The 26,159-nt window shown below is 49.7% G+C and overlaps 2 protein-coding genes across 3 annotated transcripts; one reads left to right on the top strand and one right to left on the bottom strand.

The window, feature by feature from the left end:
* Positions 1–210: 210 nt before the first annotated feature.
* Positions 211–4,221, top strand: LOC308519354 (splicing factor 3B subunit 2-like; the record flags this gene model as incomplete). The annotated part of the gene is given in 6 exon segments (XM_081091320.1): positions 211–228; positions 315–414; positions 417–559; positions 1,834–2,472; positions 2,474–3,633; positions 3,635–4,221. Coding segments are annotated over 6 exon segments (2,640 nt in total). The 3' UTR covers positions 4,215–4,221.
* Positions 4,222–5,148: 927 nt separating this feature from the next.
* Positions 5,149–26,102, bottom strand: TMEM38A (transmembrane protein 38A). Of its 2 annotated transcripts, none has more exons than XM_081091375.1 (6): positions 25,911–26,101; positions 16,433–16,589; positions 16,007–16,191; positions 15,028–15,115; positions 13,216–13,333; positions 5,149–5,209 (listed from the first exon to the last, which is right to left on the bottom strand). In XM_081091375.1, the coding sequence occupies exons 1-6, from the start codon at positions 26,032–26,034 to the stop codon at positions 5,201–5,203; spliced, it is 681 nt and encodes a 226-aa protein (XP_080947501.1). In that variant the 5' UTR covers positions 26,035–26,101; the 3' UTR covers positions 5,149–5,200. The 2 variants fall into 2 exon arrangements, with proteins under 2 accessions (XP_080947501.1, XP_080947502.1); XM_081091376.1 differs by lacking the exon at positions 5,149–5,209 and adding an exon at positions 10,868–12,490 and having other exon boundaries at positions 25,911–26,102.
* Between the last annotated feature and the right edge of the window lie 57 nt (positions 26,103–26,159).

Raw genomic sequence — 26,159 nt, forward strand, 5'->3', positions numbered from 1 at the left:
AGTCACTTGGCAGGTGAGGAGCAAAACCAGAACTCACTCTCAGGCCTGCCAACATCCTGCCTGTGTGCCTTCACTTTGATCTCTCAGTTGGCTTCTATGGGCTCAAATTAGGTGTTAATTTCCTCCACTAATTGAGCTGGGATTTTTCCAGATGCCTCCAGGCAGGCACCAACCAGAAAGTGCAAGGTAAACACGGTTATAACCACCCACATGTGCAGTAACTGTTGGGTGGTGGCCTCTCACCTTTGCTGAGCACCTGTTCGGCGGCTGAGACTCTGTTAACCTCTGCCCATGTGTCTTTTGCTTCCCTAAAGAGACTCAGAGAAACAGGAGAGTTGCAGCTGCCGCCGCCACCACCTCCTGGACACTATGGCACCCGGGCTGCCCAGGAGCTTCAGGCCAAATTGGCAGAGATCGAGCTCCGATCCAAGCAGGGAGTCGCGAGGAGCTAGTGGAACGGCTGCAGAGCTACACCCGCCAGACTGGTATTGTACTGAATCGGCCGGTTCTGAGAGGTGACGATGGGGACAAAGCAGCTCCGCCTCCCACGTCAGCACAGAGCAGTGATGGCGAACCTTTTGAGCTCGGCGTGCCAGCATTTTGAAAAACCCTAACTTAACTCTGGTGCCGTGTCACATATAGAAAATTTTTTAAATTTGCAACCATAGTAAAACAAAGATTTATATTTTTGATATTTATTTTATATATTTAAATGCCATTTAACAAAGAAAAATCAGACACAGAACCTGACTACAGAACCTGGCAAGAGAACCTGGCCATGCTGATCAACTGAACGCTGTCTCCCTGTCATTCCTTCTTCGCCGAATCCGTCCATACCTTTGGGAACCCCTGGACCTGCTGGGGTTGGACCCCAACAATTGGCGCCAGAACAGGGTTCCCCTAGCTGACCCAGAGGGCACAGCTGACTCCTCCCCGGACACCAACACCACCATCAAGTGCAGCCCTGATGGACCCTTTGATGCAGCCCTTCAACTCGCTGACGCTTCGGGAAGCCCATCACCAATGACGCCGCCCGTTAGCCAGATCAACAAGGACAACCAAACCACCGACTTGAGGAGACAGCTGAAATCCCTTGACTGAAGAGGCCAGCAACCTTCTACAAGAACAAGGCTCCTTGTGCACTCCATCCACTATGTTTATAGGTATGCTCACTATCATTGCTTGTCAGTCTTCTTCCAAGTCTTAAACAACCCAATCCGAGAGGTGGCCACTGATTTACATGCGCTATCATTTAAAAAATATAAAAGGGGGAATTTGCCGGAAGCCAGTCCATCCTTGCTGCTTCACACAGTCGCTGCAGGGAAGAAACACCTGCACAGCATATGTTTCAAGGGACCTGGCATATATGGCATACTGTTCTTAATATGTTTGCTCCCCTTCTTGGCACTCTGTGTTTTAACCAAGGTCACCTCTCCGAGAAAGGTTGTTTCTGCAGGTGGGGATTTTTCCCTGGAGTTAGGGAGGGAATAAAACCCCTTAACTAAATGCCAGGTGGGGTAGTTAATCACTTTAACTACGAACAATCATGCTTAAGCTACATAACCTTTACTCCCTGGAATGGAGATAAGAAACACCCTAACCTTTGGAATAGAAATTGACGGGATTAAAATCAACTGGTATAAATACAGATGTAACAAGACAATAAAACACAGAACCTGACTACAGAACCTGGCAAGAGAACCTCGCCATGCTGATCAACTGAACGCTGCCTTCGTGTCCTTCATTCTTTGCCAACTCCGTCCACAGCTTTGGGAACCCCTGGACCTGCTGGGGTTGGACCCCAACAATTGGTGCCCGAACAGGGACCCCTAGCTCACTGGGATTCCGATGCCACCGCCACCTATGGGCCTCCCCACTCTGCAGCCTCCTCCACCACCTCCACCAGGCCTTGGCCTTGGTTTTCCTATGGCAGTTGGACCCCGCCCACCAAACTTGGGGCCCCCACCACCTCTCCGTGTGGGTGAGCCTGTGGCATTGTCAGAGGAGGAGCAGCTGAAGCTGGCACAGCAGCAGGCAGCATTGTTGACACAGCAAGAGGAGCGTGCCAAGCAGGCAGCTGTGTTACTGGAGCAAGAACGGCAGCAGGAGATTGCCAAGATGGGCAGCCCAGTCCCTCGGCCCCCGCAAGACATGGGCCAAATTGGTGTTCGCACTCCTCTGGGTCCTCGAGCTGCTGCTCCAGTGGGCCCCACTCCTACTGTTTTGCCCATGGGGGCCCCAGTTCCCCGGCCTCGTGGTCCCCCACCACCCCTTGGAGATGAGAACAGAGAGATGGACGACCCCTCTGTGGGCCCCAAGATCCCCCAGGCTTTGGAAAAGATCCTGCAGCTGAAAGAGAGCCGCCAGGAAGAGATGAACTCTCAACAGGAGGAAGAGGAAATGGAAACAGACACACACTCATCCCTGGGCCAGTCAGCATCAGAGACTGAGGAGGACTCAGCATCCGTATCCAAAAAAAGAGAGAAACCGGAAGCATCGGAACCGAAAGAAGAAAAAGCCCCGGCGGGGACGAGGGGTGTCATCTGAGAGTTCTGGGGACCGAGAGAAAGAGCCAGCCCGGTCCTGTGGCTCCGAGTCCTCAGCTGCTGATGTTGAAATTGAATATGTGACTGAAGAACCTGAAATTTATGAGCCCAACTTCATCTTCTTTAAGAGGATTTTTGAGGCTTTCAAGCTCACCGATGATGTGAAGAAGGAGAAAGAGAAGGAGCCGGAGAAACTCGACAAACTGGAGAACTCTGCAGCCCCCAAGAAGAAGGGCTTTGAGGAGGAGCACAAGGACAGCGATGATGATAGCAGCGATGATGAACTGGAAAAGAAGCCAGAAGCCCCTAACCTGTCCAAGAAGAAGTTGCGCCGAATGAATCGCTTCACTGTGGCTGAACTCAAGCAGCTCGTGGCTCGGCCCGATGTTGTGGAGATACATGATGTGACAGCACAGGACCCTAAGCTCTTGGTCCCCCTCAAGGCCACTCGGAATTCCGTGCCTGTGCCACGCCACTGGTGTTTTAAGTGCAAGTACCTGCAGGGCAAACAAGGCATTGAGAAACCCCCCTTTGAGCTGCTGGACTTCATCAAACGCACAGGCATCCAGGAGATGCGGGAGGCCCTGCAGGAGAAGGAAGAACAGAAGACTATGAAGTCAAAAATTCGAGAGAAGGTTCGGCCTAAGTTGGGGAAGATCGACATTGACTACCAGAAACTGCATGACGCCTTCTTCAAGTGGCAGACCAAGGCGAAGCTGACCATCCATGGGGACCCGTACTATGAGGGGAAGGAGTTTGAGACACGGCTGAAGGAGAAGAAGCCAGGAGTTCTTTCCGATAAGCTAAGGATTTCCTTGGGGATGCCAGTAGGACCAAATGCTCACAAAGTTCCTTCCCCGTGGCTGATTGCCATGCAGCAATATGGACCACCCCCGTCGTACCCAAACTTGAAGATCCCTGGGCTGAACTCACCCATCCCTGAGAGCTGTTCCTTTGGGTACCATGCTGGTGGCTGGGGCAAACCCCCAGTAGATGAAAGGGGGAAACCACTCTATGGGGATGTATTTGGAACCAATGCCGCTGAATTTCAGACCAAGATTGAGGAAGAAGAGGTTGATCGGACTCCTGGGGGGGGGGGGCGGGGGGGAGCTGGAGCCATCTGATGAGGAGTCTTCAGAAGAAGAGGAAGAGGAGGAAAGTGATGAAGATAAGCCAGATGAAACAGGCTTTATTACCCCTGCAGACAGTGGCCTCATCACTCCTGGAGGATTCTCGTCAGTGCCAGCTGGAATGGAGACTCCTGAACTCATTGAGCTGAGGAAGAAGAAGACGGAGGAAGCGATGGGTGGAAGCGAGACACCTCAGCTGTTCACTGTGGTGCCGGAGAAGAGAACGGCCACCGTTGGGGGAGCCGGATTGGGATCGACCCACATCTATGACATGTCCACGGTTATGAGCCGTAAGGGCCCGGCCCCTGAGCTACAAGGTGTGGAAGTGGCCCTGGCACCTGAAGAGTTAGAGCTGGACCCCATGGCCATGACCCGGAAGTATGAGGAGCATGTAAGGGAGCAGCAGGCACAAGTGGAGAAGGAAGACTTCAGTGACATGGTGGCTGCGCATGCTGCCAAACAGAAGCAAAAGAAACGGAAAGCTCAGCCTCAGGACCGCCGTGGGGGCAGCAAGAAATACAAGGAGTTCCCACTTTAGGTCCCCCTCACACGCCCAGCCCTCCTTTGGGTCCTCTGCTTGGTTGCCTGGGCTTCACACATGGGTCCCCAAGAGCCAGCGCTCCCACATTCCCAAGGGCTTGTCATTCATGTTCTTATTTTAGACCTGTTTTGTAAATAAAGCTGTTTCCCAAGGGGGAAAAAAGACTCAGAGAAGTGAAGTGTAAAGAAAAAAGCTTGGGCTTTGGAATATGATTTTGGATTTTATTTTATTTTTTTATATATTTTATTGATTTTTTACAGAGAGGAAGGGAGAGAGATAGGGAGTTAGAAACATCGATGAGAGATAAACATCGACCAGCTGCCTCCTGCACATCTCCCACTGGGGATATGCCCGCAACCCAGGTACATGCCCTTGACCGGAATCGAACCCGGGACCCTTCAGTCCGCAGGCCGACGCTCTATCCACTGAGCCAAACCGGTTTCGGCATGATTTTGGATTTTAATTCTGCCCCACTATCAGCTCTCCAAGTTGCTTCTCCACTGAGCCTAATTCCCCCCCTCCCCCATAAAATAACCCACCTCAAAGACATACGATTTGTACATCACATGCTTATGTGCTTGGCATGTTGCAAGCACTTAACAGAAATTTCTGTGTTCAGTGTGGTCTGGATTTGCTTATGAGGCATGGTGGGTACCGTCTAAGGTGGTCCTGTGAACCCCATGCCTGGCACCTCGCCTTTGCATAACCCCTACCCTTGAGTGTAGGGGACCCGGGATTTGCTCCTAAGGAATAGAATACAACAAAAGTGATGGGATGTGGGTCCTCAAAAATTTAAATAAAGAATGAGCATACGATTCAGAAATTTCACCTTTTGGTATATATCCCAAAGAACTGTATGGGTCTCAAATAGATACTTGCATACGCCGCAGCATCATCCACAACATCGGAAAGATAGAAGCAACCCGAGTGCCCACGGACAGGTGACGGGATAAATAAGATGCGAGTATTCACACCATGGAACATTATTCCGCCTTAAAAAGGAAGGAAATCTGATATGTACTACAGCATGGGTGAACCTTGAGGACAGTATGCTGAGTGAAATACTCAGCTACAAAAGGACAGATACTGTGTGAGTCCACTTGTATGAAGTTCCTAGAACAGATTCACAGAGACAGAAGTGGGAGGGTGGGTGCCAGGGGCTGGGGGAGGCAGGGCGGGGTTAGTGTTTAATGTGTGGAGTTTCGGTTTTGCAAGATGATGAGTTCTGGAGCTGGGCAGTAGGGATGGTTGTGTGACAATGTGAATGTACTTCACACCACTGAACTGTGGATCTGTAGAAATGGTTATGATGGTGAATTTTATGTTGCGTATTTTACAGTAATAATAAAAGAACCTTTCTCTCAGCTAATAATCAAAGAAGCTGCTGAGTACGCCTCCTGCAGCTAAAATTAGGCTGCACTTGAGAGGCGGCCTTCAGCGTTCTCACACCTGCACGGGACCGCAGGGCCAGCCTGCCCCACCAATCATCCCCAACCAGCCTGCCAGTCGCTTGCCCACCCTCTTCCCAAAATAGGCTGGGAGGCTATTTTGGTACAGCCTGTCCTCTCATAAAATGAGATCCCAGAACATTTGTGCTGGAAGGAGGGAGCCGGCTGGCTGGTCGTCAACACCCACCAGGTGCTAGATGAAGCCAAGCAGAAGTGTCTGGACGCACAGAGCTGGTTTTTGTAATCCAATCCAGACCTCCCTCCCGGGCCAAAGGCTTCCCAGCCACTCCTGCTAGTCATCCTCAGAGGAGACTGAGGTGAGGAGAGGGGAGTCGCCCGCCCCTGGCCACACACCTCCCCTGGCCACACACCTCGCAGGTGAAAAGCCAGGATGTGAACCAGTCTGGGAAGCTTCGAATGCCTATTCTTTTTTTTTTTTTTTAATTGTTTAAGGTATTACAAATAGTAGTACATATGTCTCTTTTTTTTCTCCCCACTGACCTCCCCCCGGCCTTCCCTACCCACCGGCACTTGCCCTCATCCCCTTGCCCCCAGTGTCTTGCGTCTGTTGGTTGTGCTTATATGTGTGCATACAAGTCTTCGGTTGATCTCTTAACCTCCCCCAACCCTCCCCTACCTTCCCGCTGTAGTTTGACAGTCTGTTCCATGCTTCTTTGCCTCTATTTTTGTTCAACAGTTTGTAATGTTCTTTATTACTGCAGACTGGTGCAGCCACTGTGGAAAACAGTATGGCATTTCCTCAAAAAATAAAAAATGGAGCCCTAGCCGGCTTGGCTCGGTGGATAGAGTGTCAGCCTGCAGACTGAAGGGTCCTGGGTTCGATTCCGGCCCAGGGCACATGCCTGGGTTGTGGGCTCGATCCCCAGTAGGGAGCGTGCAGGAGGCAGCCGATCAATGATTCTCTCACATCATTGATGTTTCTATCTCTCTCTCCTTCTCTCTTCCTCTGTGAAATCAATAAAGAAATATATATTTTTTAAAATGGAGCTGACATTTGACCCAGCAATACCACTTCTAGGAATATATCCCAAGAAACCAGAAACACCAATCAGAAAGGATATATGAACCCCTATGTTCATAGCAGCACAATTTACAATAGCTAAGATTCAAGTGCCTATTCTGCTTTATCCTTTCTGTTTTAGATGAGAGTAGGATTCCTGGAGCACGGTTTATGAGTTTTGATAAAGATATGGTTATGGATTCCCCACCACATCAAGATATGGAACAGTTCCGTCAGCCTTCCCAAATGCCCCTGGCCCCTTCCCAGACCATCTCCCTTCCCACCCCCTGCCCATGGTGCCGGCTGACCTGCTTTCTGTGCCTCTAACTTTGCCTTTCCTAAAGTCCCTATAATGGGAGTGCACAGGACACAGGGAACCTGGCTTCTTTCACGTAGCAAATGCACTTGCGATTCCTCCACTTTGCTGTGTGTATCAGACGTTTCTTTCTTTTGCATCGCGGAGTAGTATTCATTGTATGATGGGGTCATTGTATAATGTCCATCCACTCACCGGCTGATGGACATCTGGGATGCTTGCAGCTCTCGGTGACTACCACAATCAGCTTGCTTTAAACGTTTCTTGAGTGAACACGAGTTTGCGTTTCGCTTAGGAATGGGATCGCTGTGTTATATGGTAAGTGACGTTTAATTCCATAGGAAACTGCCCAGCTGTTTTCCATCAGCACCATGTGAGTGTCCCAGTGGCTCCCGGTCTTTAGCAGCACCTGGTATTGTGAGTTATTTTTACTTTATCGATTCTGAGCACTATTGTATTCATCTGCTAGGGCTGCCAGAACAAAACCCTGAGTGGCTTAAACCACGGAAATGTGTTTTCTGACTCTTCTGGCAGCTAGAAGCCCGAGATCAAGGTGCTGGCAGGGTTGGTTTCTTCTGCGACCTCTCTCCACAGCCCGCAGACAATCCTCTTCTCCGTGTCCTCTCGTGGTCTTCCCTCTGCGTGTGTCTGTGTCCTCGTCTCTTCATCTTAAAAGGACACTAATCATATTGAATTAGGGTCCACCCTAAAGACCTCATTGTAACCTAATCACATCTCTGAAGACCCTCTCTCTAAATATGGTTACAGGCCGAGGTACTAGAGCTTAGGACTTCAACATACTGTATAAATGTTGAGGGTAACATAATTCAGCCCATGACAGATATGCAGTGGCATTTCATTGTGCTTTTAATGTGTATTTCTTGTGATTACCCGCCATCCATGTATTTTCTTTGAATTATCTATTCAAATATTTTGCCTAATTTTAAGTGTGTGTGTTTTTCTTACTGACGATTTTTTTTACAGCTTGATTGAAGTACCATAGACATACACTAAACCAGTGATGGCGAACCTATGACACACGTGTCAGAGGTGACACGCGAACTCATTTTTTTGGGTTGATTTTTCTTTGTTAAACGGCATTTAAATATATAAAATCAATATCAAAAATATAAATCTTTGTTTTACTATGGTTGCAAATATCAAAAAATTTCTGTATGTGACACGGCACCAGAGTTAAGTTAGGGTTTTTCAAAATGCTGACACGCCGAGCTCAAGAGATTCGCCATCACTGCACTAAACTGTTCATATTAATAAGTATACAATTTGATAAATTGTGAGGTATATAGACACATGAAGCCATTACCACAATCAGGGTGGTGAAGACATCCATCGCCCAGACACCTTGTGCTTTTTTGCCATCCCTCCCACCCACATCTCCCCAAGCACCCATTAATCAGCTTTCTATTTCTAGAATTTTATAAAAAGGGACTCAGACAATGTGCATTATTTTTGGGTGACTTTTATTTACCCACCACAATGCATATGAAGCTCATCCATGCTGTTGCATTTTGTTCCTTTTTATTGCTGAGCAGTATTCCACTGGATGGGGCAATTATTTATCCATTCACCTTTTTTGGGCATTTGTTTGTTCCCAGTTTGGGGCTATTATTAACAAAACCCTGGTGCACTGCTGGTGGGAATGCAGACTGGTGCAGCCACTGCGAAAAACAGTATGGGGTTTCCTCAAATTAAAAAATGTAACTGCCATTTGATCCAGTGATCCTACTTCTAGGAATATATCCTAAGAACCCCGAAACACCATTCAGGAAGAATATATGCACCCCGGTGTTCATAGCAGTGTTATTTACAATAGCTAAGAGTGCCCATCAGTAGCTGAGTGGATAAAAAAGCTGTGGTACATTCCCACAAAAGAATACTATGTGGCTATAAAAAAGAAGGATCTTTTACCCTTTGCGACAGCATGGAGGGACCTGGAGAGTATTATGCTAAGTGAAAGAAGCCAGTCACAGAAAGACAAATATCACATGATCTCACTTATATGTGGAATCTAATGAACAAAATAAACTGATGAACAAAATAGGTCCAGAGACATGGATGCATGGAACAGACTGACAGCTCTCAGAGGGAATGGGGTGGGAGGGATGGGAAGAGATTAACCAAAGAACATGCTGGTATGTGCATATATGCATAGCCATGGACATAAACAACAGTGTGAGGGAGGCCTTCGGTGGGGCAGGGGTTGGGTGGAGGGGGCAAAGGGAAAATGGGGGACATCTGTAATACTGTCAACAATTTTTTAAAAAGCTGCTATGAACTTTCATGTACATGTCTTTGTGTGGACACACTTTCATTTCTCTTGGGCAAATACCCAAGAGTGCGATGCTGGGTGATATGATAAGTGCACTTTTAACTTTTTAAGAAACTGCCAAACTGTCTTCTAAAGGGGCTACACCAAGCATGTCAAACTCAGGGCCCGCATGCGGCCCACAGCGAATATTTCTGCGGCCCAGCCAATATAACGGTATGTAAGAAACGTTTTAATAAAAATTTCATAACTTGATTTTTACAATATCCTGTCATACATAATTATGAATAACAAACTACAACATTCACGAATGACTGATTACTATAATCGTGTTGCATTCATTTCCCTTAAGCGCCTTACGCACAGGCGCACCCTTTCCCTCCACCAATACCAGCAGCGAATATTTTAGCAGCCGTTTGCCACGTCATTAGTCTTGTACTGACTTGTTTGGCGTGCACAACAGGAAATATTTCGCTTTCGGAGAACAAGAAAAATAGGTTTATTTGAGTTACGCTTATTAATTTGTGCAGTTATTCAGTGTCTGGTAAGTTCACGTTCAAGAAAAAACATTAACTTTTATTAAAATGTTCTATTTTTTTATGCTAATGATTACTTGTTTATTTCGGCCCTTTGTATTCAGCATGTCTCTATCGAAATAAACCTACGTTTCTATGAAAATTGAAGCTTCTGTTTTTTTTGCGGCCCACGTAAACTTCAACCTCGTTTATCTGGCCCGTGTTCGCCTCTGAGTTTGACATGCTTGGCTACACGGTCTGCAGTGTAGGAGAGTCCCAGCTGCTCCGCATCCTCCCCAGCACTTAGCATGGCCAGTCTATTTATTTGTAGTCATCCTCACGAGTGTGAAGTGGTACCTTCCCACCAATTTTTCTGATGGCCACGGATGTTGAGTGTCTCTTCGTGGGCGTATTTCTATATTCTTTATGGCAAAGTGTCCACGCAAGTCCTTTGCTCGTTTTAAAATTGGGCTGTTTCTCTATATTTGAGTTTTGAGAATTCTTTATATATTCCGGATACAATTCTTTATCAGATAGATAATTTTCAAAGATTTCCTCCCAGTCTGTGGCTTGTTTTTTTCTATGAACAGAATCTTGCACAGGCTCTTAGCTGCAAATCCCAAACACTCCAATGAATCCCATCTATCTTTGAAGGACAATGATAATTATCACCCCCTCTCCCCAAGAAGCAAACAGGCTTGGAAAAGGGGAGGCCTGTTGGTGGCAGAGCAAAAATTTGAACCCAGACCTCACCCACGGCCACTACTTCCCACTGGCAGTCAAGGGCTGCCATGAGCCTCCTTCCCCAGGAAACTCTGAGCATCTCTAAGAAAAAAGCAGGGGCCTAGCCAGCTTGGCTCAGTGGACAGAGCGTCGGCCTGCGGACTGAAGGGTCACGGGTTAGATTCTGGTCAAGGGCATGTGCCTGGGTTGTGTGCTTGATCCCCAGTGGGGGGTGTGCAGGAGGCAGCCGATCAATGATTTTCTCTCATCATTGATGTTTTTTATCTCTCTCTCCCTCTCCCTCTCTGAAATCAATAAAAATATATTTTTAAAATTTTAAAAAAAGAAAAAAGTAGGAATGAATCAGATAAGCCAACAGGGTTCTCTCACAACAGATTTATTTGCTGAACCTTCGTGCCGAGCCTTGATGGACATGCAAGAGGATGAATTCAGGGCCTTACAGTCTTAGGACCCACTCAGCTCCCAGGTATCACCAGATCAAGGCACTTTCCCAGCAGCTGGGCAACACCTGGGACCCCAATAACTCCAAGACAATCTCGAAGCAGCTGCAGGCTGATGCCCTGAGCACACTCTGAGCACCCATGCGCAGAGGGCAGCCTCTGCTGGCCTGGTCTGGGCCCAAACTCCCACCCGCGACTGGCCATACTCAATCTACCCAGCTCTCTCAGACATCCTGGTGACTTAGGATTAGATGAAGGCAGCTGGGAGGGGCCTTCAGCTCCCGTCCTCCTTATTCACCCAGAAGCAAGTTCCCAGCCTGCCCCAGAGTAGGCGGAAACATGTTTGTTGAGTGACTAAACGAGCAGCAATGAGCCGGCGTGAGGAAGGCCTGATGCTTCCAGGGCCCAACAGCGAGTGCTTGGAGCCCCCTGGACATAGCTGGACCCTGGAGCCCCCGCTCAGCCAGCTGCATTTCTTTGGTTTAGGGATAGCCCGAAGCCAAGGATCAGAACAAGCCTTTCCCACCCTCCCAAGTTCTCAAGTCTGGCCTAGATGTGTCTACTGAAGGCCTCCTTCCTGCCAGGTAACTTGTCGGGGTCTCCAACCCACAGACACAAACGATCTAAAGCACAAAGCAGTTCTCAAGCACAGGGGACACCCGCCATGGCTCTCCTGCTGACTGCACTGTGCTTCTGAGCACACGAGGCTGGTTCACGTCCAGCCTCACATCAGCTCTTGTGCAGAGGAGGGCCAGGGGACCCCATTGCACAGATGGGGAGCGCAAGGCTCAGGGAAGGAGGCCCCTTGCCCAGGGACGCCCAGGAGGAGTCAGCAAGATTGGAAATCACAGCAGCTGTCTCGCAGGAGGTACTCAGGAATCATCCGTCAAATAAATGTCTCAATAATGCTTGAAATTCAGTCAAAACATAATTTTAGAAGGAAATAATAGAGCCAAGAACATAACTGTCCGTGTTTCTGGCTGGAGCCACTGCCATGATTCTGTGCCCCCTCCCCCCCAAATCTGGCTCAACAGGGGTTCCACAGAGAGAAACCCCATTCCTACAAACGCCCTGTACCCCATATCTCCTCTAACCCCTCACATCAGCCCCAGAGGGTGGGTTAAAGGCCCAAGTTTGCAGACAGGGAAGGTGAGGCCTGGAGAGGGGACAATTGAGCCCAAGAAACCTCCCCCACCCCTGACTCTGAAGGTTCTGGGTCTGGGTCTTCTCCCCAGCACCCCACAAGCCCCGTGGGCCAGTCCCTAATCTGCCTTCTTGGTTTTCTTCTTCCTGGAGCCCTCACTCAGCTCCTCCTTGGACTTGGTGGCCATGGCGGAGTGCGGGGAGCCGGGCCCACTGCCACCGTGGGACCCTCCATGGGCCCCACCGTGGTTGTCGTGGTGATGGTCACCCACCAAGGCCGTCCCAAACAGCACGGGACAGACATAGCTCTCCAGAACATCGAAAGGGGAGCTGTGGGAGTGAGTGGCTGTCAGGAACACCTGAGGAGGGGTGGCAGGGGGACAGGGGGACAGCAGAGCGACAGAGAGAGATGGAGAGAGAAAGCCAAGGGGGTGGGGGGAGAGAAGATCAGCCAGATCAAGGTCAGAGGTAGGCCACACCCAGCCCTCTGGCTGCACAACCCCTCACCCCCAGGAGGGTGACCAACTGCCCCAGGATGTGGAACTTTTGGTGCTAAAACCAAGACCATGCTGGGCTCAGTGGGACAGTACTCCCAGAAGTACTCCCACACCTGGGCTCAGGGAGGAGCGCTGCTTGGCCTGGAGTCACTAATTCTCTTTAGACGGCTCAGGCCTTTGTACCTCTGGACCAGCTCCACAGGGAGGGAGGAGAAAGTGGCCCCTGAAGACTCCTCCTGGAGGGCGGGGAGACCCCAACTCCAGGCCTGACGATCACACCAGCCCCATTCTTGGTCTAGCCCAGCGTCCTGAGGGCACCTTTCCTGCATCTTGTCCCTCTACTCTCCACACCAAGGCACGCAGACCCTGCACACTCCTGGCCCCCTCTCAGCTTTCCCTTGGCTGGGCCTTCTGCTGGGAAAGACTTATTCCCTCACTCCCGAGCCCACCTGCTGGACACTGCTCTTCTCAGACCCCCCTCCATGCACAGGCCTACGGGCAAGGTCCCGACCTCCATCCCCACTTGGGAGTCTCCTTTCTTGGACAGGAAAGTGCAGGTGGGTGTGGGTCAGGACTGGAAGGCTTACCTTACAGGACACCATGAACATGGTGAAGATGAAGATGAGACTGGCTTTGGACACCGGGAGCCAGCGGGTCTGCTGGAGGGTGAAGAGGATAGCTCCGTACAGGCTGGCCTTGGTGGGGCTGGAGGGGACAGCCATGGTTACTGGGAGGCACTGCACGGCTCAGGCCTTTGTTCCTCTGACCCAGACCCCCTCCTCTGCCTGCCCCCAGCCGGCCCCAGCCCCCATTGGCTGAGTGTGAAATGGGAAAAGACCCACATGGCGTGGAGGAGGTGGTGTCTCTGTGCAGTCAAGGGTTAACTTGGCTCAAAGAGAGATCTGGCCTTTGTCTCTGGAGCCTGGGAGGTGCGCTCTAAGCGCTGGGAGCGTCTGTGTGACAAGAGCCTTTGTTTCCTTGGGGACTTTGGGTCACACCAGAGAGTCAGAGTGTGATGTGCGGTGGGGATCTTGGGCCCTGTGGTATCAGCTCAACTTCTAGGGGAGCTGGAGGCTGAGGTTGGTCACACAGGTGGTCAGCTATGTCAGTGTCACTGAGCCCCAATAAATCCCTTGCCACCAGAGTCTGGAAGTTGGCTGTGACCATTCAGTGCACATAGTCGCACGTGGATGCTGGGAGAAACAGGCGCCGTCCACACGGCTCCACGGAGAGGGGACAGCCAGAAGCTCAGCCCGGTCTCGCCCGGATGCTGCCCCAGGTGTCTCTTACCTTTGCGCATTTTAGTCTGTATCCTGTACTAAAGTGTAACCCTGAGCAAAAGGGCTTTGCCGGGTTCTGTGAGTCCCGGTGAATCATCAAACCCGAGGGTGGTCTTAGGGACCCCCAAACAGCACACTCCCCAGGATGTGGGATTACAACAAACCATTTTCTTAGCTTTCCTTTTCTTCCTTAGCAGGCTGGGTTTCTATGATTTTAACTTGTTGCAAGAGACAGATCCACGACTTCTGCTCCTGATGTCTGCCACTCACTGCATGTACCTAACGATGATATTTCCAAAGCCCTCACTGGGTACCAGGCCCAGGGGTTTATGCCTGTGATTCCATGGAAGCCTCCCCCTCAGCTGATGAGGCAGAAATAGAATCCGAGAGGGGAAGCCATTGGCCTGCCTAGTAGCAGGCGATGCAGCCATCTGGGCCCTATTTCTCTGTCAGTGGATTGAGGGTGGGAACAGACTTCTCGTGGAGATGAAACGAGATAAAGCCACATTTTCCAAAGTGTAAAACAACAGGGACGTGTCATTGGTCTATGGGTAAGCCTTTTAATTTTGTCATATTTTAATAGCTATAGTCTTACTTATTGTAGATTGGGAGAAGATTGAACTAGCCTGACCCTGTGAGGTCTTTTAAAAATGCATTAGGCTAAATGCAGTGCGGGGTTCTGGGTTAGGTCCTGGATGCTGCAGTCTGGCCCTGCCCACCGTTCTCCACTTACCTGGAACTCCAGCCGCATTCCCCCACTCCGTGCCCCATGCTCCCCACCCACCTCTGCACGCCTACCCTGCAGAACCAGGCAGAATTGTTGTTGCTTTTCTGACTTGGCAGAAGTGACGGCCTTCTGAATCAGAGGCTCCTTCTTTGCCAGAAAACTCCTATTCACTCTTCAAAACCCAAATCAAGTATCTGACTTCCCCGCATCTCTGCCTGCCCCTGTCCCCTAGGCAGAGTCGTGGTTCCCTCTCTGGGTTCCCCCAGATATGTCCTCTGGAAGCTTCTGGAAAGCAGAATCAGGGGCTGGACCTCCAAGTTACCAGAAGTACCCAATCCAGGGTCAGGTCCAGGGGGCACAGGAGGAACAGACAGGGAGGACGGGGTACTCACAAGGACATGTGCATGATCTCGTTGGCCTCTGGCTTCCAGACCCCTCGGAGCAGCTGCTCAAAGTTGGACATGAGGGCAACACCAGAGCCTACGAAACAGGGTGCTTCTGAACGAACCCGCCACCCCCAAGGAAGCAGACTCTCGGCTCCTGGAGTCCTCCCAGGGGGACAATGAGCCGGGTGTTTGAGGATCAGTGGCAGGTGAGGAAACATGCTCAGAGCAGGCAGAGGCGGGCCGCAGGTCACACAGCAACACATTGGGAGCAAAACAAGCGTGAAGGAATTGAACTCACACCTCACCTGAAAGGCTTGGACCAACCTGGGCTGTCTGCCCTGAGGCTTCCAGTCCAGGACCCTGAGCTGAGCCTGAGGGTCTCTCTCCGAAGGACTCTGAGCTCCCAATCTTTCTCAAGCCACTTGCCCCCTGGGGGGACATGCTACCTCCCTGGGGAATTGGTACAGGGCTTCCTGGAGACACAGTGGTTACATTTCCAGGAAGAATACCCTTTCCAGGAGCGGCTGCGAGCTGGGGTTCCTGACATGCACCAGGGGTTCACAACTGAGGTGATTTTGTCTCCCGAGGAGGCATTTGGCAACATCTAGAGACATTTTTGGTTGTCACAACTGCGGGGGGGGGGGTGCTCTTGGTGGGTGGGGGCCAGGGATGTTGCTCAACCCCTGGCCATTCATAGGATGGCCCCCACCACAGAGAATGATCCAGCACCAAATGTCAGTAGTGCTGCAATTGAGAAACCCTGCTCTGGGTATCAGCTGTCATTGTTTCATCGTTGTCCTATTTGCCTTTGACGGTTAAACTTCTGGAAAGAATCTTCTCATTTGCTCTAAAGCTGTGGGCTAAAGGGGAGCCTGGACCCCTGCAGCAGTCCTGGTACCCCTCAGCCTGGCTGCCCAATATGGACCCCTGGACCAGGGTTCTCAACTGGGTGATTCTCGGTTGTCATCATTATGGTCCTGTTTACCTTTGACCCAGCCAGTGGCAATCATGACGAACCACCCGTGGTGGTAGTGGTGATGCGCGTGGTGGATGCCCACGGCGATCTTTCGGACTCTCACCACCTCCTTCATGGCCACAAAGATGAGTTTCACAGGCAGGAAGCAGACACACTTGTAAAAGAGGTCCAGGGGACAGAAGAAAATCAGGTACCTTCGGGGAGAGAATGCCAAGCATCAGGGGGAGAGATTCTGGGGGCCCTGGGAGGCAAGGTTGTATCCTTCTTGCGTGCCTGGCTCAGGACAGAGCTGAGCAACAGAGCAGAGCCCTCAGGGCCACTGTGGAGGTTGTGCTGTTGGATCCCAGTCCCTCCCACCTCCCACCTCTCTGGTGAATGGGTCACCCCTGCCCTCCGGCTCTGCTCTCCCACGCCCGCCAGCCTGGCAATGCTTACCAGACAGCGGAGGCCAGCAGGACGCTGGAGTTGTTGCTGAAGTAGTCGATCAGGGGCTCCCCGAGGAGCAGATCAGCCAGGATGTAACTCCCGAAGCAGTGCAGCATGGCACACAGCCAGGATGCCACGGGGTGGCGCCGGGCCAGCTCCACTGCTCCTGGGAGGCAGGGGGTAAGGGGGTGGGATCGTAAAGTATTTGGTAGCACCTGTCAGAATTTCCTTTCTTTTTAAGGCTGAATAATATTCCAGACAGACACAGAGAAGGCGTGTGAATTGAACTGTGGACCTCAGAAAGATAAATTGTCCAGTCAGTGTGGCTCAGTTGGCTGAGTATTGTCCCAGGCACCAAAAGGTCGCCAGTTCGATTCCTGGTTAGGGCACAAGCCCAGGTTGTGGCCTTGATCCTCAGTAAGGGATGTGTAGGAGGCAGCTGATCAACATTTCTCACATTGATATTTCTCTCCCTCTCTCCCTTCCTCTCTCTCTAAACACCAATAAAAACATTTTTTTTAAAAGTCCATGTTCATAGCAGCATAATCATCAAAAGGTGGAAACATCCTCAGTGTCCATCAAATGATATATAGATACAAACTGTGACCTAGCCATACAATGGAACATTATTCAGCCTTAAAAAGGAATGAAGTCCTTATTGGAGTGATTACTTTGTAAGGTAGGTGTCTAATCACTATATTGTACACATGAAAGTAATATAATATTGTATGTCAACTGTAATCTACACTAATAAAAGAGAAGCACGCAAATTGGTGTCACTCCGCTATGCCCACCAGCCAATCAGAGTGACTATGCAAATTAACCCAACAAAGATGGCGGTTAATTTGCATAAGCAGGCGCGGAGCGAAGACTGAAGACTTAAGAGGCTTGGCTTCTCCACTGTGGCCGGATCAAAGGCCTGGGTCCTGGGTGCCAGAGGAAAACCAGTGCCGGCAGCCAGGGGAAGGAAGGCCTATTGCACGAATCTTTGTGCAATGGGCTTCTAGTTGGAAAACAAATTAATTTTAAAAAAGAAATAAAGTCTTTTTTAAAAATATATTTTATTGATTTTAGAGAGGAAGGGAGAGAGACAGAAACATCAGTGATGAGAGAGAATCATTGATTGGCTTCCTCCTTCACGTCCCCTACTGGGGATCGAGCCCGCAACCCAGGCTTGTGCCCTTGGCTGGAATCAAACCTGGGACCCTTCAGTCTGCAGGCTGACGCTCTATCCATTGAGCCAAACCAGCTAGGGCAGGAATAAAGTCTTTTGGGGCGGTGGGAGGGAGAAAGAGAGAAACACTGATGTGAGACACAGTGATTGGTTGCCTCCCGCACTCATCCTGACTGGCTGGTGATTGAACTTGCAATGCAGGTACGTGCCCTTTGACCAGGAATCAAACCTTCAACCCTTCGGTGTGCAGGCCAATGCTCTAACCACTGGGCACATTGGCCAGGGCAGGAATGAAGTCTTGATAGATACTACAACATAGATGAGTCTTGAAAACATGCTAAGTGAAAGCAGCCAGACACAAAAAGCCATAAGACCATATATTGTAGGATACCATTTATATGAAATGTCAGAGCAGGCAAATTCATAGAAACAGAAAGCAAATTAGTGATTGGCAGGGGCTGGGGGAGGGGCAATGGGGAGTGACAGGTAATGGGATTTCCTTTTGGGGTGATGAAAATGTCCTAAAACTTATATAGTACATGTAGATGGAAATATAGAGGTGGGCAAAGTAGGTTTACAGGTGTGAGTACACAAAACAGAGTTTAGTCTTGTATTGTTATTAATCATTGTATTGTTTATTTGTATTACAAATGTAAATCTGCTTTTGCCCACCCCTGTATATAACATGGCCTTTTGTTTTCGTCTCTTTCACTGAGCACAATATTTTTAAAAATAATATTCATTTTTTACTGTTGTACAATGTTCCATCATAGAGCTAGATCACAAGTTATTTAACCATTCTCTTGCATATACTACATTTTATAATGAGCAAGCATGCCTAATAAAAGCTGTTTTAGAGTAAATCATCAACACACTCCCCTTCCTCTTTGCCATCCCCACCAACTGACCATGTGATCTTGGACAAACTATTTTTTCTCTGTGTGTCCCTTTCCTTCTGTCAGGTGCAAACCCTTAATCCCTTCTTTGCTCAACTCCTAACGATGACTGGAGCCAAATTTTCCCTCTTCAATCTCACCATGCAGTTACTTGCACCTTTCCCTGCCAGATTATCCTAAGGCAGTGGTTCTCAACCATCTGGCCCTTTAAATACAGTTCCTCATGTTGTGACCCAACCATAAAATTATTTTCATTGCTACTTAATAACTGTAATGTTGCTACTGTTATGAATCGTAATGTAAATATCTGATATGCAGGATGGTCTTAGGCGACCCCTGTGAAAGGGTGGTTCGACCGCCAAAGGGGTCGCGACCCACAGGTTGAGAACCGCTGTCCTAAAGTCTCAGCATTGAAGGATTTAATTACAGGATTTAAGAAAGCAGCGTTCTCTTCTCTGGAGTGTCTATTTAAAACCCTGCCAGCTGAGCGGTAATCCTTCGGAGCAGCTGGTGGGGCCTGCAGGGACCAGGTCAGGTGAGGCACCCATGTTTTGCAGAAATGGATACCTCTGCGTTTAAAAATAGCCTCCAGAGGTTGAATTCTTTCCAGGGTCTTTTGGATGCCCTCTGGGGCTATCCCAGGGACTGAGCCTGGGGAGTGGGGGTGAGGACCTGGGTTTCACAGGAGTAAAGCAGGTTCCATGTTTGTGTCATGGTGAGTCCTAATTAAAATAAAGTCACACGCCTGAGTTTTGGCTCTGCTGCTCATTCAGGCATGGCCTTGGGCAAATGACTGCTCCCTCCCCAGTCTCTGTTCCCTCTGCTGTCAAAAGAGAATGAGGCTCATTTGACTGAGCCTTCGTTCTGTGCACCGAAAGGTTGCAGATTTGATTCCCAGTCAGTGCACATACCTGGTTTGCGGGTTTGATCCCTAGTTGGGGAGCAGATGGAAGACAACCGATAGATGTTTCTCTCTCCCATTGATCTCTCTCTCTCTCTCTCTCTCTCTCTCTCTCTCTCTCTCTCTCTCTCTCTCTCTGCATGTTCTCGGGGGAGGATTAACAAAAAGAGAGAATGAGAGTACCCCATTCATGGAGTTGTATTGATGAATCAATGCAGTGTGCAGTATAATCATCATGTTTCTTATCATTATCAATACCCTCCTGGCAATCCTGGAAGGACAGGAACAGTCTCCCCATTGCCACAGATGGGAAGACTGAGGCTGATGGAGACAACCTGCCCTGAAGACCCATAGCAAGGCGGGGGCTGAAAAACAGTCCCCCTAGATCCTTCCTTTGCCACACTCCTTGGTTTGGGGATAGCACCCAGAAGCAGCAAAATATAGGTTTCAGCCCCAGGTTTGCCACTAAAGTTCTCCCCTCTCCTGGCTTCAATCAGCTTAGGTGCTATCCCAGTTTGCCTGGGGCCTAAGAGTTCCAGGGACATGGGACTTTGGATTCTTGTCTTGGGCAAACCTGGCTGAGTTGGTCACCCCAGTGTGCCTGTAAGGAGGGAAAGAATTGCTTAGTGCCTAGTAATTGTGTGAGAGTTATTCCTGGAACTGAAGTGAAATGGAAAGTACCCGCGGGTGGGAATTCTAGTGAATGGATTTATAAAAATCAGCTCTGCCTTCGAGGGGAGGCGGCGGCTCCAGGTCAGGTCTCCTAGATGGGCTCCATGACATTCCCATGGCAGGGAAGTGCTACAAGGTTTCCCAGGGCATTTTGAGCACTGCCCCTCATTTGGTGCTATTTAGTCTGAGGTCTAAGCATATGAGGTGTACTGACAGAATCTCTCAGCAACTCTAAATCCTCTTTTCTTGAGCCTTTGAGCAAAGCTCTCTGCCTCAGTTTCCTTCCTTGTAGGAGTTGGTAGTCCCTGCCTTGCAAGGTTGGAGATGAGCAGCCCTCTGCCCTCAAAAAGCTTACAGTTCAAGCCAGAGATCAAGAAAGTGTTCTCTTAGCTCACACAGAATTGTTTTTTAAATGAGCTTTTATTGATTTTAGAGAGAGGAAGGGAGAGGGAGAGAGAGAGAGAGAGAGAGAGAGAGAGAGAGAGAGAGAGAAACATCAATGATGAGAGAGAATCATTGCTTAGCTGCCTCCTGCACGCTCCCTACTGGGGATCGAGCCTGCAACCTGAGCATGTGCCCTGATGGGGAATCGAACCTCAATCTCCTGGTTCATGGGTCAATGCTCAACCACTGAGCCACACTGGCCTGGTACCCACACATAATTTTTTAAATGTTTAAACTGCAGCCAAGATGTCCTTCAATAGTTTAAAAATTAAACTGTAGTACATTCATACCATGGACTATTACTTAACAGTAAGAAGAAATGACCTATCGAGCCACGAAAAGATGTGGAGGGACCCTAAATGCATATTACCGAGTGAAAGAAGCCAGTCTGAAAAGGATACAGATTGCATGAGTCTAACTCTTTGACAATCTGTGGAAGGTAGAACTATGGAGACAGTAAAAAGATCAGCAGTTGCCTGGCTGGTGTGGTTCAGTGGTTGAGCATCAACCCATGAACCAGAAGGTCACTGTTCGATTCCCAGTCAGACCACATGCTGGAGTTTTGGCTCCATCCCCAGTAGGGGGCATGCAGGCGGCAGCCGAGCAATGATTCTCTCTCATCATTGATGTCTCTCTCTCTCTCTCTCTCTCTCTCTCTCTCTCTCTCTCTCTCTCCCTCTCCCTTCATGTCTCTGAAATCAATAAAAACATATTTTAAAAAGAAAAAAGATGAGAGATTGGTGGGGGTTCCAGGTGGAGGGTAGGGGAGAGTAATGAATAGGTGGAGCACACTGGATTTTTAAGGCAGTAAAACTCTTCTGTATGATACTAGAATGGTGAATATATGTCATTATACATTTGTCAAAATTCATATGTACACCACCAAAGATTCCTAATGTAAACTATAGACTGGTTGATAATGATGTCAATCTATGATAATAATAATTACATGATAACAATGTTGATATTTATGTTGGTTCATTAATTGTAACAAATATACCACTCTGGCGGAGAATGTTGATGGTGGGAAAGGCTATGTGTATGTGATGGGGGTGGTCAGTAATACATAGCAACTGTCGTTTCAGATTAATTTTGATCTAGCTCTAAAATGGCTCTAGAAATAAAGTCTATTAATTTAAAAAAAAGAAAAAAAAAGAAGTGTTCCAATAGCCAAATCACATTTCCAGCTTCCCTTGAAAAACCAGTTCTGATGGTTCCAGCCCCAACCAGGTGGAGATGAGCCTGGCTGGATCTCACCTGGGCACGGTCCTCGAAAGCTGGTTTATTGCTTCCCATCTGTCACCTGCCTGGTCCTTGATAGCACTGGAGGTTGAGACTCAGTCTAGATCAGTGGTTCTCAACGTGTGGGTCGCGAACCCTTTGGGGGTCGAACAACCCTTTCACAGGGGTCGCCTAAGACCATCGGAAAACACATACGTAATTACATATTGTTTTTGTGATTAATCACTATGCTTTAATTATGTTCAATTTGTAACAATGAAATTGGGGGGTCACCACAACATGAGGAACTGTTTTAAAGGGTTGCGGCATTAGGAAGGTTGAGAACCACTGGTCTAGATCAATGGTTCTCAATTGGGAGCAAATATCTGGGACATTGGCAATGTATGGGGACATTGTTGGTTGTCACAATGGGTAGAGCTATGGAGACGGTAAAAAGATCAGCAGCTAGGGGGTAGAGGCCAGGGATGCTGCAAAACACCCTGAAATGCACAGAGCTGTCCCCACCGCAGAGAATGGCCTGGTTTTAACCACCAATAGTGCCGAGGTTGGGAAACAGTGGTGGAGAGACCCGGGTCTCATGTGGGGAACTTCAAAACACCTGAAACCAATATAATATTATAACTGAAAAATATATTTTAGAAAATATTTAAATGGTGTGATAAGATAAAGGCATTTTATAAGCCATTTGTATTGGAAAAACTTCTAGTTCAGAGGACTTACTCTGTGACTCCAGTGGGAATGTGCTGACCCCTCCTGCCTCCCCCCGAGCCGGCCTGGAGACCCCTTGCCTCCAGCCGCCGTGTCCCACATGCCTGGGAGGCTCCTGCTCCACGGCTGGAGATTTCCTAGGTGTGCTGGGTTCTGTACTCGCCTGGGGACTGGCCTGAGCCACCAGGAATTCATCCCTATACAGGAAATACTGACCCTTGGTCATGCTACAATAAAACAAAGCTTATTTTGCTTTGCAAAGTAACTGCTCTATAGAAAATAAAATACTGGTGCTGGTGCTACCCCCAGAGATTCTGATTTAAATGGTAGAGGGATGCTGCCTAGATGATTTTTTAAAGCTCTCGAAGTGGGTCTAATCTGAGGACTACTGGTCTGAAAAGTTCTTTGGATAGGTCAGGCCTAAGGTAACCAGAATTATAATTCATTTCCTTCCTTCCTTCCTTCCTTCCTTCCTTCCTTCCTTCCTTCCTTCCTTTCTTCCTTTCTTCCTTCCTTCCTTCCTTCCTTCCTTCCTTCCTTCCTTCCTTCCTCCCTCCCTCCCTCCCTCCTCCCTCCCTCCCTTCCTTTAATAATGCAGGCAATAGCCAGCACCCACTGCTTCCTCCTGTCTTCTTGCATAGAGCTGGGGGTCCTGGAAGTGAGCCAGACCCAAACCCCCTGCCGCAGGAAGCAACTCTCAGTTTAATAAGGAGCCCCAGACCAGCCAGTGCTGCTCAGTGGTTGAGTGTTGGCCTATGAACCAGGAGGTCAGGGTTCAATTCCCAGTCAGGGCACATGCCCTTATCCCCAGTGGGGGCATGCAGGAGGCAGCTGATCAATGATTCTCTCTCATCATTAATGCTTCTATCTCTTTCTCCCTCTCCCTTCCTCTCTTTGAAGTCAATAAAAAAATATTTTAAAAAAAGGAGCTCCAGCCTGTTACAGTTCATCACTTCTCAAATGTTAGTGTGCTTATGGAGATCTTATTCAAATGCATGTCTGGGCCTGGCATTGTGCATTTCTTAACCAGCTCCCAGGGGACACAGATGCTGTTCACTCGAGGACCACACTCCCAGCTTCATCTTCATTCTCAGGAAAGCCTGACCAGAAAATGTCTGCATCCCAGGAAACACCTTCCCTCACTGCCTTAAAAATAATTGTTAAGTACCTTTCTCAAGTGCCTTAGACCCTACCATTGACAAAGTTCTCAACAGATAGTCACAATAGGAAGTCCAGGATGATTTTACCAATGAGCCCATTTCACAGATGAGCAAACTGAAGCTCATGGAGACTCAGTAAGCAGCCTGCGCTAGAGGCAGAATCACTTCCAATTCGGAGATTTTTCCTTAAATGTGGCCTGGCTCTCATCTCTGAGAGTGCGACCTGTGCAGTTGCCCAGGACCGGTGCTCAGAGGGCCATCACTGTCTGGAAATACTTAATTTCTGAAGGGATTCTGCAAATTCTGAACCTGCTCCTGCAAACTGTACATGGATTCTGCGTAGAGATCTTTACAAAGGTTCAGCAGAACCACCAAGGGGGTGGGTGTGTGCGGGGGCTAACAGCTAAGTCCAACACCTTGCTTGGACCCCGGAGTAATCCTAGTGATTCTTGGGGTCAAACAGACCTGGGTTGGAACCCCAGCACCAGCATCTACCAGCCACAGGACAAGAGGCTCACAGCGTATGTAAATTAGCTTTGCCTGTTTCCTATTTCCCCAGTTACAAAAGGAGGAAGAAGTTGTACTGGGCCGGGGTTTCTCAACCTTGACAGTAGACAGCAATCACTGGGGGAGGAGAACTTCAAACAGGAGGATACCAGAGCCCTCCCCAGATATTCTGAGTCAATTGGAGGGTTTGAGAGCCCCCAGGAGGCTCAAGCGTGTAGCTAGGGTTGAGGACCATTGAACCCTCTCAAACTTCAGGAACCTTCAAACTTCTAGTTCAAAGGACTTACTCTGTGACTCCAGTGGGAATATGCTGGCCCCTCCTGCCTCCCCCCAGCCGGCCTGGAGACCCCTTGCCTCCAGACGCCGGTGTCCCACATGCCTGGGAGGCTCCTGCTCCACGGCTGGAGATTTCCTAGGTGTGCTGGGTTCTGTACTCGCCTGGGGACTGGCCTGAGCCACCAGGAATTCATCCCCACACAGGAAATACCGACCCTTGGTCATGCTACAACAATACAAAGCTTAATTTGCTTTGCAAAGTAACTGCTCTAGAGAAAAGCTTTTTTTTTTTTTTTTAAAAAAAAGGCTCTGGCCTGTGGACTGGCAAAAATAAAACGGAACAAAAACACTTGGCAAGCAGAGTACGATACTCTTTGCATAAGATGGTGGGTTTACATTCATAACCCTGGGGGTTATAAGTGCAGAGAAGAGGGGTCTGGAAGGGTGGCCACCTCATCAACTGCAATTCTCTCTCTTTTCCTTTGTGCTTTTCGGCTTGATTTTAAAGTAAACAGGAGCACCTATTTTTATCATTAAAAAAAAAAAACTATTTCCATTCTCAGAAGACACTATGGGGTAATTTATATCTAAGTGGGAGAAAGGGTCACAAAGTTTTGGATGATTAATCTTTTTTCTAAAGCTAAATTCTACTGTCCATGTAGTTTGCCGGTGTAACTAGCATAATTAAAACACTGGGAGAACAATCACTAGTCCCTGGGCCTTGTGTAAAAATAGAACATTCTGTGGAGGCCATTTATCCTCATTTTAAAAATGGTGCGTGTGTGTGTGTGTGTGTGTGTGTGTGTGTTTAAATCCGAGAAGCCGGGTCCTCCCCTCTGCGATTCTCCATGGGGGTCTGGAGCTGCGGGGAGAAGACTGACCCCAAGTTACCCCACCCCGGGCCGGTTGGGCTCAGGACGTGGAGAGGATGGGGCAGAGCTGGAAGAATTCCGGCGGGAGCAGAGGTCCAGCGCAGCCGCCTCCCTGAGCGGCAGCGGGGAGGGGGCACCGGTGTCACTTTCTCTGAAACTGACCCCAGCGCGACCGGCCCTAATATAGACACTCAGCTGCCGCCCCGGCTCCCCGGCCAAGGGCAAGGAGGGAGGTCACCGCTGCGGGCGGCCAAGACATCAGCCGAGCCCGCGGCGCCCACCCCGACCACCCCTCATCACGACCTGCGCCCCTTACCCAGCTTCATGCGACCCTACCTACGAGGACCCCGACCTTCTCTCCCTGCAAACTCCCCAACACCTGTTCCCCTGAACTATCAGCGTCCTCTCCTGCCCTCCAGGCCCCAGCTGCTTCCCCTCCCCCAGCCCTCACGTCTCCTCGCCCTCCCTCACGTTTCCCCACGGTTCTCGCACCCCGGCATGGGAGGACCCCACGATCCCAGCACCTGCCTGCTCCCCGAACCCGTCTCCCGTCACCCGCCACGACCCTGGACTCCCCCCTCCTCGCCCCCGCCCCGCGGTGCCAGCCCCTCCACCCTGCGCCCGCCCGGGCTCACCTGGCTCATACTTGAGGTAGAGGATGGAGACGATGAAGTAGCTGAGGTCGAAGACGGGGAAGAGCGGCACCCGAGAGAAGCTGAGCGCCAGCTCGCCCAGGCTCAGCGCGGACAGCAGCTCCATGGCGCCCGCCGGGTCCCACCCCAGCCCCCAGCCCGGTGCGTCCCGCAGCCCACGAACCCGCGACTGCGCCCCCACCCCCCGCTGCGGGGCCCGCCCACCCCCGCCAGGCACCGCCCCCAAGCCGG

Source organism: Myotis nattereri (assembly GCF_964212035.1).
Source record: "Myotis nattereri genome assembly, chromosome: 5".
Taxonomy (NCBI): Eukaryota; Metazoa; Chordata; class Mammalia; order Chiroptera; family Vespertilionidae; genus Myotis; species Myotis nattereri.